General features: G+C 40.7%; 1 protein-coding gene across 1 annotated transcript in view; it reads left to right on the top strand.

Moving 5' to 3' along the window:
* LYPD6 (LY6/PLAUR domain containing 6) overlaps positions 1-11,576 on the top strand; it is a 36,607-nt gene extending 25,031 nt beyond the window's left edge. The window contains exons 3-4 of the mRNA XM_055572619.1: positions 8,281-8,411; positions 10,492-11,576. Of these exons, the coding sequence (XP_055428594.1) occupies positions 8,281-8,411; positions 10,492-10,659 (299 nt within the window). The 3' untranslated portion in view covers positions 10,660-11,576. The remainder of the gene's footprint in view (positions 1-8,280; positions 8,412-10,491) is intronic.
* Positions 11,577-14,163: the final 2,587 nt, after the last annotated feature.

Here is a 14,163-nt window from a genome sequence, read left to right as displayed (position 1 = left end):
GAATCATACAGTATATACCATCTTGTATCTGAGTTCTTTCACTCAATATTATGGGAAATTCATTCATTTTGTTAGGTCTACTTCTAGGCAATTCATTCTCATTGCTGTGTGAGTATATGCCATAACTTATTCATTCTACCACTGGGCATTTTTGTAGTTTCCAGTTTTTTTGTATAAATAATTTTTCCATGAACATTCTAGTACTTATCTTTTTTGTTGGATGTATATCTAAGGGTGGAATTACTGATTCCTAAGATATGCATAAGTTTAGATTTAGTAAATCCTGGCAAGCGATTTCCCAAAGCAGTTATACTATGTGAAGGTTGTGCTTCTGATTGAAATATAGTATTATTTCACTTTCAAATTTGAAGAGATCACTCAAACTACAGAAATGGAATAGATGTTATAGATATCGTTGCTAAGTCGCTTCAGTCGTGTCCGACTCTGTGTGACCCCATAGACGGCAGCCCACCAGGCTTCCCCGTCCCTGGGATTCTCCAGGCAAGAACACTGGAGTGGGTTGCCATTTCCTTCTCCAGTGCATGAAAGTGAAAAGTGAAAGTGAAATCGCTCAGTCGTGTCCGACTCTTAGCGACCCCATGGACTGCGGCCTACCAGGCTCCTCCGTCCATGGGATTTTCCAGGCAAGAGTACTGGAGTGGGGTGCCACTGCCTTCTCTGATAGATATCATAGAACTAAGTTAAAGAGTTGATTTGGTTCAACCTTGAGTTGAAGAGACCAGATATATATATATATATATATATATACACACACACACACATATATATATATATATATTCTTTCCACCCATCCACCTATATTCTTAATACATTAAGCACCTGTTATATTATGCAAGGTCCTGTGTTGTATATTGGAGTGGGGGTGGGGAATGCCAACATACTCAAGAATGAACCTTAATCTCAAGAAGATTGTAATCTTGAATAGTTTATCTTAACTGAGAGTGGTTTTGCCCCTCAGAGGACATTTACTAATGTATGGAAACGTTTTTGGTCATCACAGTTGGGGATGCTACTGGCATCTCGAAGAAGGGGCCACAAATGCTGATAAATATACTACATTGTACAAGTTAGTCTCCCAACCCAGAACTAGCTAACTCAAAATGTCAGAAACGTTGAGGATTTTTGGAAAGACAGAGCAGATGTATTTTTCTATTCCTCCTGCTAAGTACAACTAAATTCCTGAACATTATATATATTGGTGAAAAGAAAGACTCTGAAAGAGAGAAAAAGGCAGATTAGCTAAGGTCCTCATGACCCAAGAAGGTGAGTTCTCTGGGTTTTGTTTTTGTCCTATACATTCCAGACTTGGAGATGACAAAGCTGGAAACCTGGAAATACCACAGGCACCAAAATAATAAACTCCAACAAAAGTTATCTCTCTGTAGCCAAAGGACCAAGAAGGAGGCAGCCTAGAAAGAACAGAAATCTAGATAATAACCACTCCAGCCGAATACCACAGAGAACAGTTGTAGGTTACCACCACCCCCATGGTAACAAAGGCTTAGACTTCCACCATGAACAAGCTGTAATGAGACATACTAACCTCCCCTGAGATTCCCCTTGGGTGGTAATGAGGCCTCCCCCATGGTGTCAGTACAGACCATGTCTGGGACCTGGGCTTCTACCCTTATCCAACAGTAATGACGTTGTTCTTCCCCCAGTCCCTGTTGGGACTGTGTGAGAGGAGGCCAAGTGGAGAGTCAGGACTCCACTAGGGAGTGTGTGGTAATAAGGCCAGACTCCCATTAGTAGAGTGGCATCAGTTGAGGCCATGTGGGAATCATTAATAAGGCACTCCTACCACTCTTAGCCAAGAAGGTATCATAGGAGACTTAGTGAGGAGCTGGAAATCCCACCCAGAAGTAATGAGGAGAGCACTCTTAGTTGTGAAAGGAGACAGTAGGGAGCCTGGACTTGACTGCTAGCCAGCAGTAATGAGGCTGCAGACCCCATCCCCCTACTGGGACTGAGTCAGAGGAAGTTAGCTAAAACATAAGGTTTAAATAAGATCTGAAATGTTATAATACCAAAATGTCTAGGTGTCAATAAAAAAATCACTTGTCATACCAGGAAGATCTCAAACAAAATGAAAAATGACAATTAATAGATACTAACATCCAGTCCCATCACTTCATGGCAAATAGATGGGGAACAATGAAAACAGTGAGAGACTTTATTTTATTGGGCTCGAAAATCTCTGCAGATGGTGACTGCAGCCATGAAATTAAAAGACACTTGCTCCTTGGAAGAAAAGTTATGACCAACTTAGACAGCATATTAAAAAGCAGAGACATTACTTTACCAACAAAGGTTTGTCTAGTCAAAGCTATGGTTTTTCCCATAGTCATGTATGGGTGTGAGAGTTGGACTATAAAGAAAGCTGCTGCTGCTGCTACTGCTAAGTCGCATCAGTCGTGACTCTGTGTGACCCCATAGACGGCAGCCCACCAGGCCCCGTCGTCCCTGGTATTCTCCAGGCAAGAACACTGGAGTGGGTTGCCATTTCCTCCTCCAATACATGAAAGTGAAAAGTGAAAGTGAAGTTGCTCAGTCGTGAGCGAGTGGGGTGCCATGGCCTTCTCCCAAAGAAAGCTGGGTGCCGAAGAATTGATGCTTTTGAACTGTGTTGTTGGAGAAAACTCTTGAGAGTCCCTTGGATTGCAAGGAGATCCAACCAGTTCATCCTAAAGGAAATCAGTCCTGAATATTCATTGGAAGGACTGATACTGAAGCTGAAACTTCAACACTTTGGCCACCTGATGAGAAAAAATGACTCATTGGAAGAGACCCTGATGCTGGGAGAGATTGAAGGTGGGAGGAAAAGGGGACAACAGAGGATGAGATGGTTGGATGGCATCACTGATGTGATGGACATGAGTTTGAGTAAGCTCCCGAAATTGGTGATGGACAGGGAAGTCTGGTGTGCTGCAGTCTGTGGGGTCACAGAGTCCAACATGACTGAGTGACTGAACTGACTGAGCAATGAGATAGCTACAAAGATGTTTGAATTAGCTAATAAAGATTTAAAGTAACCATAACAAAAATGTTTCAATGAACAAATACAAACACACTTGAAACAAATGAGAAATAAAGTCTCAGCCAAAAAAAAAAAAGAAAATATAAAGAAGAACCAAATGGAAATTTCAAAACGGTTAATACTATAGCTGAAATTAAAGCAGCGTGGATGAGCTCATCAGTAGAATGGAAGAAACAGAGGAAAGAATCAGTGAACTGGAAGGTAGAACAATAGAAATTACCAAATTCTGAATAACAGAGAGGAAAAAAAAAAATTCCCTCCCTAAACAGAGCCTCAGGGATCTGCGGGAGTATAACAAAAGATTTACCAGTGTGTCGTTGGAGTCTCAGAAAGGTAGAAAAAGGGCAGAGCTGAAAAAAGTACTCAAAGAAATTGTGGATAAACTTTCCAAATTTAGCTAAAGATGAAATCCTGCAGATTTGAGAACTTGAGTGAACCCCAAAGAGGATAAAACTAAAGAAATCTACACAAAGACACATAACAGTCAAACTTCTGAAACTAAAAGAAAAATACTGAAAGATGAAGAGAGAAAAAACACCTTGTCAGAGAAAAATTATTTGACAGAAGTTCTCATCAGAAACCATTGAGGATGGAAGGAAATGGCACAACATTTTTCAGGCATTAGAAAAGAAATAATGCAGAATCCCATATCCAGAGAAAATTTTGTTTGGGAAAGACAGGGGAAATAAGACATTCTCAGATGAAAGAAAACAAAGAAACTTTCTCACCAGCAGACCTACTCTAAAGGAATGGCCAAAGTAAGTTCTCTATACAGAAAGAAAATGATGAAAGAAGGAAACTTGGAATATCAGAAAGGAAGAAAAAACGGTAAGCAAAAATATGTCTTTGATAGTATGATATGACCGTACTTCTACTCTTGAGTTTGCTAAATTATGTTTGATGGTTGAAGCAAAATTTGTAGTGCTGTCTAATGTGGTTCTAAATGTATGTAAGGGATTATTGAAGACAATTATCTTACAAACAAGAGAGGATAATAAGACATAAACAGAGGGAAGATTGCTATGCTTCACTTGAACTGATAAAATGATGCCAGCAGACTGTGATAAGTTATGTGTGTAACAATACCTGAGCAACCACTTAAAAAAAAAAAAAGCTATAAAAAGAGATACATCCAAAAACACTGTAGAAAAATCAAAATGGAATTCTAGAAAGTGTTCACAGGAATGGAGGAAAAAGAAAATAGACAAAACAAGCAAACACAAAGCAGAACAAACAGAAAATAAAAATTTAAATGGCAGAACTAAGTGCTACCATATAAATAATTACATTAAATGTAAAATTAAAGAAATGGATTGGCAGAGTGTACTAAAATACATAACCCAACTTTATGCTACTGTAGGAGACTGTGTGTGTGTGTGAATTTCATAAAAATTATATTTTGTGTTTTCCAGTAGTTGATCGAGCTCTCTTACCCAGTTCTGATTTTAGCTGAATGCCTGTGAGTATCATAGTAAAAGACTTTAGTTTCACCACCTCTGGGAATTCCATGCAGTTGTGGAATATGAGATTTTAGAGGCTGAAACTAACCTGGTAGAAATTCAAATCCATCTTTTATCTTTTAGATAAAAGTCTTTGAAATCCTTTTACTGTGAAGTTATCAGCAGGCTTGATTCTCATATAACCTCATTACTAACCCAAGGATTATTCAAAATGCATAGGGAGCAGGGCTCCAGGGCTGAATTTTTATCAATCCTACCATCCAGTGGTAAGTCACATGTGGTCCACCTAGTTCTGCTTGGGAAATTCTGCCTGCTTGCCCAGCCCTCCCTCCTTGGAGATCGCAATATCAATTCAAGGCTTTCATAAGTTATCCACTAAAGAAAGCTGTTCAACTTTGAGCATTTCCAATACTTATTTAACTCCCGAATCCTTTTCCACATTCAGTTCAGTTCAGTTCAGTTCAGTCGATCAGTCGTGTCCAACTCTTTGCGACCCCATGAATTGCAGCACACCAGGCCTCCCTGTCCATCACCAACTCCTGGAGTTCACTCAAACTCACATCCATTGAGTCGGTGATGCCATCCAGCCATCTCATCCTCTGTCATCCCCTTCTCCTCCTGCCCCCAATTCCTCCCAGCATCAGAGTCTTTTCCAATGACTCAACTCTTCACATGAGGTGGCCAAAGTACTGGAGTTTCAGCTTTAGCATCATTCCTTCCAAAGAACACCCAGGACTGATCTCCTTTAGGATGGACTGGTTGGATCTCCTTGCAGTCCAAGTTCAAAAGCATCAATTCTTTGGCTCTCAGCTTTCTTCATAGTCCAACTCTCACATCCATACATGACCACAGGAAAAACCATAGCCTTGACTAGACAGATCTTTGTTGGCAAAGTAATGTCTCTGCTTTTGAATATGCTATCTAGGTGGGTCATAACTTTCTTTCCAAGGAGTAAGCGTCTTTTAATTTCATGGCTACAATCACCATCTGCAGTGATTTTGGAGCCCCCAAAAATAAAGTCTGACACTGTTTCCACTGTTTCCTCATCTATTTCCCATGAAGTGAGGGGACCAGATGCCATGATCTTCATTTTCTGAATGTTGAGCTTTAAGCCAACTTTTTCACTCTCCACTTTCACCTTCATCAAGAGGCTCTTTAGTTCCTCTTCATTTTCTGCCATAAGGGTGGTGTCTTCTGCATATCTGAGGTTATTGATATTTCTCCCGGCAATCTTGATTCCAGCTTGTGCTTCTTCCAGCCCAGCGTTTCTCATGATGTACTCTGCATATAAGTTAAATAAGCAGGGTGACAATATACAGCCTTGATGTACTCCTTTTCCTATTTCGAACCAGTCTGTTGTTCCATGTCCAGTTCTAACTGTTGCTTCCTGACCTGCATATAGGTTTTTAACATTTCACAATTCACCTTGGATTTCATGTTGTAAGAATGGATATTTCCAAGGGATTCACACTTCATATCTGAAGTCTCTATGGCTGCAAGTAATGGAGTGTTCTCAATGTATCTTTGTTTTATGGATTGGACTTGTTGACATGTAAGAAAAAAATTCTTAACTGGTCTCATCACTGATCACCATTTTCCCCACAGAATGGCAAGCATTGGCTTATTACATATTGGTCTTTTGCGTATTGTCCTGAAAAAAAAAAAACAAGCAGGTTCATTAATTGTCTCTACTTTCATTTAATTATTCCAGTTAATAAATTAAAAGAGTTTGCTATAGATATAAAAATATGAACAAAAAGTAGTAATATGAAGTTTACCCATTGTTATTTTAAGGCTTCCTTAAAACAAGATAATTCGATACTTGAGGGGCAAAACCTAGTTTCCCAAACTGAAACCATGTAATGATTTACTTAGTCCATAAATATATGATCTTATCTGCTCGGATTTACATTTGGAGCAATAAAACCTCTGGCAGCTGTTCCTGGTTGTCTGTGGGAAGAAGAGAGAGAAGATAAGAACATTCCTGTTTTTATTGCTTTCTTGAATGTCTAAAAGTTGGGGTGAGGGCTGAGAAAGGCATCTGTTAACATGGCCATAAACATACAAGTCTGGTACTAAAGTAAGCCAGTCCTCTTTGGAAGATGCGGTAAACCTCTCAGGGCACTGGCTTCCATTTGTTAAACACTGCTAAAGGCTTAAAAAATAAGTAAAAAATCATGCCACTTCCTCTTCATCAGAAAAGCAACCATTTCAATTTTAAAATATTTTAGAACTTTGAGAGAACCATCGCCAGCTGCAAAACTTTCAGATTTTCTTGTGAGCTCATAGGGTGACCTTACTTTTACCTACTCCAAAGAGCCCCCAGATCCTGAGCTTCCCTGACCTGGGACTAGGAACTTCCCTGACCTGGTCCCAAATGATGAAATTCTGGTTGGGTGCAGTGTGAGAACAGCCCTTGGGGGAGGGCATTGACACAGACTCAATACAGGTACCCACACCGATGTGGGACACGTTTTTACCCTTAGCAAGACTCAAGCAGGCCACTCAGATTCTATTGGGTGAGGGTATCTGGGAAGAATATTAAACCCCTGATTTTCTTGACCCCCAGAATATGTCAGTGTGGTATTAGCTCATTCTCTGGGCCTAAAATTCCTGAGCTTTCTTCTCTTGACTTTAGTACTTTGGTGAGGGGAATTTTTATTGCCTAATAAATAATATCACAGAAGGTCATAATTCTATTTTAGCCACTAAATATCCAAAATGTATAAAGCCTGCAAAGTTGGGTCCAAGATATGGATGAAAAACAGCTCGGTGGCATTTCTTAAGAGTTATTATTATTTTTTTCAATCTGACAGTGAAGCAGGAACATTCTCCTAAATCCCAGGCTTAGAAAGCTGAACACTGCCTAGAGGCCTTAAAGAATTACATTGACAAAGTCATTTTTCTTTATTCTTTAAATTCCAAGTTAAAAAATTCTCAATGGAATTTTGGAGGAAATCTCAAGTTTTCAGACTCCTAAGTTTAGAGGGACTCTGAAAACTCACTTCATGGTGTCCATCTGCCTTTTTGGAAAGAAACTGAAATCGCGCTGGGGAAAGATGACTCTTACTGCTGGATTAGTTTTCTCCTGTCATGAATTGTAGGATTCAACTGTGCTCATAGGCTAGAAGTTCTTTCTTTTGGGTGAAGTCATTTTCTCCAGATACAATGAATGTGTTTTTAATCATTCTGTCATACTTGGGAATAGCTGTTTCCCAATCTTGTATATGGGCACACACATAAGGACACTTATACACACACTTGGATGGACACACACACACACACACACACACACACCAGTCTCTGCTATAGTCTTTTCTTTCCTTGAAGATCTTTATTACCTGTCTTACTTTTTTTCTTTTAACTTTGGTTTCTTTGGACTTTTCACCCCGTCGTCTTCCTGAAAATTATATGATTCGCCCATCCTAAATCATTCCTCCAAACCTCTCATGCCCTAAAAATAAAAATCAGTACTGTGGCAAAATTTGGCAGTGGCAAAATTTGTTGGAAGACAACGAGTGATACCACTAGGTCTTGGTTTATGAGGATTTTATGGGCAGAGAGCAGTGTTATTCAGAAGGTCTCCTTCTATCACAGCGAAGTGGATGTCTCCAAGGAGGTCTTGGGATTGGATATCAACTTAACACAGTGTATGTTCAGGGTGCCATTAGAGCTTAGTGTCGACACTCCTGTTGTTTCATTTTCATCTAGGTTGGGCTAATGTTTCCCATCTCAATTAAAACCTGTTTTCCCTATTGACAGAGACTAGATACTGCTACACTCAGCACACCATGGAAGTCACGGGAAACAGCATCTCTGTCACCAAGCGCTGTGTTCCACTGGAAGACTGCTTGTCCACTGGCTGCAGAGACTCCGAGCATGAAGGCCACAAGGTCTGGCAACCAAGCAAATGATGGGACACCATAGTCAGGCTTCCTCCTCTCCAGATGCCCACTAGGGCTCATGAGCTCCATGAGCCTCCTCCCCCATGTAGGCTGACTTTTGACTGTCTTCATACCATTATGAAAAGATGCTTCCTTTCATGTTGGTACTAAAATAATAAAAACTTATATCAGGGTATAGGATAACCAGTATAAACTATGTAAACACAACACCAGGAAAGTATTGAAAATTATTAAGTTCATTCAACTGAGGATAGACAAGGCAATTTAGCTTTGATAACTTTCTGTAAAGTGGAGCTCATATCTTTATTGGGACGTTGATTTGGAAGTTATCTGTTGGCTCCTGGGGTCACAAAGTGTCGGACATGATTGAGTGACTAACACTAAGACATTGGCTCCTGAGTCATTTGAGCTGGTAACAGGAGACCCTGCTGTTTCCTGTGGGTTTACTTTCCTTAAACTCCATCTGGTCCCTGGACAGAAGCACTCAGTGTAGAACAGACTTCAAAGGCAGCCTTGAAGGAAAATGGCAAGACTCAGAGAAGGGCAGCCAGACTCAGGATTGGAATGGGGAATACCCCTGACTCTCCCGCCATTCATTCAAAGCTGGCTGTACAGGTCTTGTATGTCAGTCCTTGACCTTGGAAGCTGCCCTCTTCTCCCCATTGGGCCACCTTCCTGGTGGCTGGAGGCAGCCCCCACTCTCACTATTAGCAGGGGCTTCTTTCTCCTAAGACAACACTCAGTTTTCAAGTGACTTGTGAAATACACTAGGAATTCATTTTTTTTGTTTGTTTATTGAGAAATTATGGTCATAAATAATAATTGAAATATGAAACGTAAACCCAAGGGTTTTACTTGACCAGACCCCCCTACCCCACTCCAAGCTAAGCTTGGCTTTCAGATATTATGGTGATACTTTACCAAGAAGGAAGCTGTAGGTCAGAGAAGTGATTCATATGCTCAGGTGAACTAGTGACAGAATCCAAACTCACTTCTGACCTTTGGTTTCTCTCTTCAACATGATGTCTTCCTAGTCCATGTCACCTATGACCAAACTCAGATCTCTGCAAGATAACAACTGTGTAAGATATTAAGTATCAAAGAGTTTTTCAAACATTACTGTGCATATGAATCACTTGGGGATCTTGTTCAAATGCACATTCTAAATTGCTAAATTTTGGGTGAAGTGTGAGATTTTGCATTTCTAGTAACTTCGTAGTTGAAGCTGAGATTACTGTACTTTGGGAGCCATGGCCTAAAATAATTTCTGTCAATAATCTTTTGGGGTTTTTTTTTTTTCTTATGCTGCATGAGGAAAGCAGTATAAAGCAGGAGTAACTGCATAAATGAAAGCTCTTCAAATTTTAACTTATCCACGGGAGTGGAGATAATTATGCAGATAGTTCTAATGAAAGTTAAATAAGTTTAAATTGACTGGGTTGTAGGCATTTCACTTTCACTGTGAATGTGGCAAATTAATTACTATCTTAACAGCTTCCTCAAGTAGTCAGAGAGCCTCTCTGACAAACCTAAGTTTGACAATTCCCATTTCACAGATGGAATAACTGAGACCTTGGAAGGCTGTAAAATGGTATAATAGCCAGATGTTGTTGTGCTCAGTTGTGTCCGACTCTTTGCAACCCCGTGGACTGTAGCTTGCCAGGCTCCTCAGTCCATGGAATTCTCCAGGCTAGAATAATGGAGTGGGTTGCCATTCCCTTCTCCAGGGGATCTTCCCCACCAGGATTGAACCCAGGTTTCCTGCATTGCACACAGATTCTATTACCATCTGAGCCACCAGGGAAACCCATAAGAACCACTTGGTAGGATGTGAAAAACAGAACGCATATCCCTAGAAGTTTAGTCTGGGCAGGAGGTTTTATTTTGATCACAACACTTCCAGGTGAAATTTCATCCCACCCACTTAAACACAGAGTTGGTGTTTCCTTTGTAGAACAGGTAATTTTCATTTGCATCTTGCTGTGAAGGAGCCGATTCCTTCAAAACTCTCTGCCCCCTTCATCTGCCAGCTTCTCATCCCCCTTCTTTTTCTCTTCCTTTCTTTCAGGTCTGCACTTCCTGTTGTGAAGGAAATATCTGTAACTTGCCGCTCCCCCGAAATGAAACTGATGCCACATTTGCTACAACATCACCCATAAATCAGACGAATGGGCACCCACACTGCATGTCCGTGATAGTGTCCTGCTTGTGGGTGTGGTTGGGACTTACATTATAGCAGCTCAGAGGCACCCTGTAGTAGCAATCCCTGGGGGCCTTGAGGGTCCGTAGTCATGCATGAGGCATTGGCCTGACAGTAGTCACATATGTGAAAACACAGCACTCGGATGTCTTCACAGCCAAGCACTTCTGCTTACCACAAGGAATAAGCATTGCTTCAATGTAGTCATTTCAAGACCTCATCAAAGCAGCCTGCCCCCAAACAACGCCTGAATTCTATGCCATAAGCATTTGTTTTCCCCCTAAAACATAGTTTTTTGTTTACTGAGATCTGGGGCTCTTAATTTGCAATACATGCAAGAACCACAGAAATCCTGGGACCCGCTGAGATGTTGTGTGTGCTCAGTCGCTCTGTCGTGTCTGATGCTTTGTGACCCCATGGACTATAACCCACCAGGCTCTTCTGTCCATGGAATTTCCTAGGCAAGAATACTGGAGTGGGGTGCCATTTCCTACTCCAGGGGATCTTTGCAACCCAGGGATGGAACCTGAGTCTCTTGTCTCCTGCATTGGCAGGTGGATTGTTTACCATTAGTGCCACCTGGGAAGCCCCAATATGTTATATGGACGCATATAGATCTGTGTTCTTCAGGAGAAAGGTCAATGACCACTGATTTAGGTGGTCCAACCATGAATTCACTTACAGCTTTAGAGTTTTAAAAACTTTGATTCCCAAGTGAATGGACAATTTCCTTGGCAATTCTGATCTATGTCCCTAGAAAAATAGTAAGCAGTTTGTCCAATTTAATTGTCCCAATATTCCTGTCCCAGTGATAGGAATCATACTCCCTTTTTTCTGCATGGGATAAAAAAAGGCAATCATAAGGTTTTTTGTATGAGAGGAGAGGTGGCTGGAAAAGGATTTTTCCCAACTTAATTGAATTAGCATTCATAAGGTGGCTGTTTATCCCTTCATATAATTGGTGAGATTAGCCTTGACTGGCACCTAATTTTGCTCCATGAAATTCTCGATTCTACTTGGACTAATAGGTATCCAAAGTGGCTGACAGCAAGACGGGCTTATTTCCTCCAAGCGTGAGCTTCTATTCAGGCATGGCTAATCGAGACAGAGAAAGGATTTCAGAATGAAAGGAAGACGTGTGGAATTGATTCGTTTGTGAGTGCCCAGTCAGTGTCTCTGCTAAACCTTTCATCTGCAATTTACACTGCCCAAGAGCCTCCTTTGTTCTTTCTCTTCCAAATCCCCCGTGACTTCAGGGAGAAGTTTCTGCATTATGTTGTCTCCAGATTGATAGGGAAAGAAGTCATAATATCCCAGGATGAGAAGCAGGTGGGCCAGTAGGGTCATGATGAGAATAGTACAAAAACCCAGAGAGAAGTTTTTCTTGGTTTCAGATGATTGCTTTTGAAGTAAATGGTAAAACTTTCACCATCCTTCCTATATTTTTGGCACCTCAAGTTACAATTTTTTCTTCTTCCTTATAAATCACTTATATAATATTTATTTTTGTATGGCATAACTAGAAACTAAGGTATATTGTAAAAGATTCTTTATTCTGAACAAAACAATCAAATCAGAATATTTTTCAACGGTGGTAGAGCTTGTAATATATGTTTGCTGAAAGTTATCTATAATACTTGCACCAGTGTTGAAAAAACTTATGAAAAAGAGTAACGTGTTGGCCTCAGGGTTTTTGCTCATGGTTTCCTCAGTGGTGCTGTCCGAGAAGTATTCAGGTGGTGACCATCACTGGTATGAGTTTCTCAGCAGGGTTAGGGCATATCTTTGCATGGACTTCGGTGGAATCATTACTGATTAGGAGCACAGTTGTTGGGGGCCATCTGCCCTGCACAGGAAGAGATCTTGGACTCATAAAATGAGATACCCCTCACCCCCGAAGGGACCAAATGGGAACTGACATCAGAAACTCTGATACAAAATCATTTTAATTGCATCAAATGGCCTTAATTCTGAGTTTGGTAGGCTTATCAATATGTTGCTTACAACTGGGGTAGGGGAAGTAGAGGGAGAGAAAGCAAGACATTTACTAAGCACCTCTTAGGTGCCAGACGCTAGGCTAAGCACTTTACGTGAGCTGGGTCATATAAGCCCTGTGAGAGCCCTGTAAGGAATGTTACTAGTATTTACACTTGACAGATGAAGGTACTGAGGCTCTAAGAAGCTTTTCCTTCTGGTTTAGGTTATGTGGGATGAGGCAGGATGGAAGAGAAAGGGAAGATAGAATTGCCACCCCTAGGAAAACTTCCAGGCCTAACATCATGGGTACTTTTTCATCTTATATGTGGAATTTGTTTAGTCCTGCTTCCACAGGATGTCATTTGTGTATGACCCCAGACAGTGTTTCTTCTTCGGGGGGTGAGGTATATCTTTTTCATTCATTCCTTTTGCTGTCAAAGAGGAGGCAGGTTGATCCTACATCTGAAGATGGCATAAGACAATGACAGTTTGATGTTGTATATACCTACAAATACATTTTCATGCATGGGTCACTCTCCACTGCCACCTTCCATGTACTGCATGTGATTAGAATAAGAGATAAAGTCCAAATCTTGGTTCTTCATAAGAAGGCGCCTCTCCAAAGCCTCCCTGACTGGTGTGGAGGGACCGGGTCTGCAATGGTGCGAACTTACCTGCCGCCCAAGAGGTCACTGCAAACTCCACATGGGTGTGGCTTTGTGCACCCATGTACCTATAGAATGACTGGTATTTCACTCTCTTCAAAGAAAGTAGTTTACTCACCAACCCCAGCCTCGAGGAGCCAAGGAAGGGCTATTCATGTGGAAGGTCCAGGACCAGTCATCCATCTGAATTTTCTACCACCTTAAATCTCATTAAATCCTACAGTTGGTGATGAAGTGCAAAGAGCCGCGATGTGTATATGAACCTACGTGCCATTTATTTATTTTTAGACTTCCCACAGCATTCACGTCAATATGGGATTTAATGCCTAAATTTTGTAAATATTGTACATATTGTAAATCAATGAATAAAGATTTTAAGTGTATCTCACCAGGCTCCTCCCTGCAATGCACATGCCAATCAATGACTAAGGCACCCAGGTTACGTACAAGGCATTGACTGGGCTCAGTGTTGAAGGGAGCTTCCTTCCAGGAGCTCACTTAGTTGTATAGACAAGAAATACATGCACGAAAAGACACAAGACAATTCACCCATGCCAAATGTTTCATACAGACAGTAAGTGCTGCAGAAAATCAAAGAAGGAAAGATTACCAGACCCTTCAATCAGATGTGCAGTTTCCCTAGACCATTTCTTTGTTAAATCAGGAAATAGAAAAAGGTGTGTGTGTGTGTGAGTATCTATATATTTAAGTGCTTTCCCATTACCTCTTTATTTTCAAATTTTATTTTATTCTTGGGGTTGATTATATTAGTGATGATGCAATAGAAAACATTTTCCCTTGACAGTATCTTCTGCAACAGGAAACAAATATTTAAATAGTAAAAATGTCATTTTTAGCTATGCAACACTTTTATTGCATTTTTCTTAGTAAAATGATA

This window comes from Bubalus kerabau, chromosome 3, assembly GCF_029407905.1.
Source record: "Bubalus kerabau isolate K-KA32 ecotype Philippines breed swamp buffalo chromosome 3, PCC_UOA_SB_1v2, whole genome shotgun sequence".
Lineage (NCBI taxonomy): Eukaryota > Metazoa > Chordata > Mammalia > Artiodactyla > Bovidae > Bubalus > Bubalus kerabau.
The sequence above is the reverse complement of the archived record's forward strand: the minus strand, read 5'-3'. Positions and strand labels throughout refer to the sequence as shown.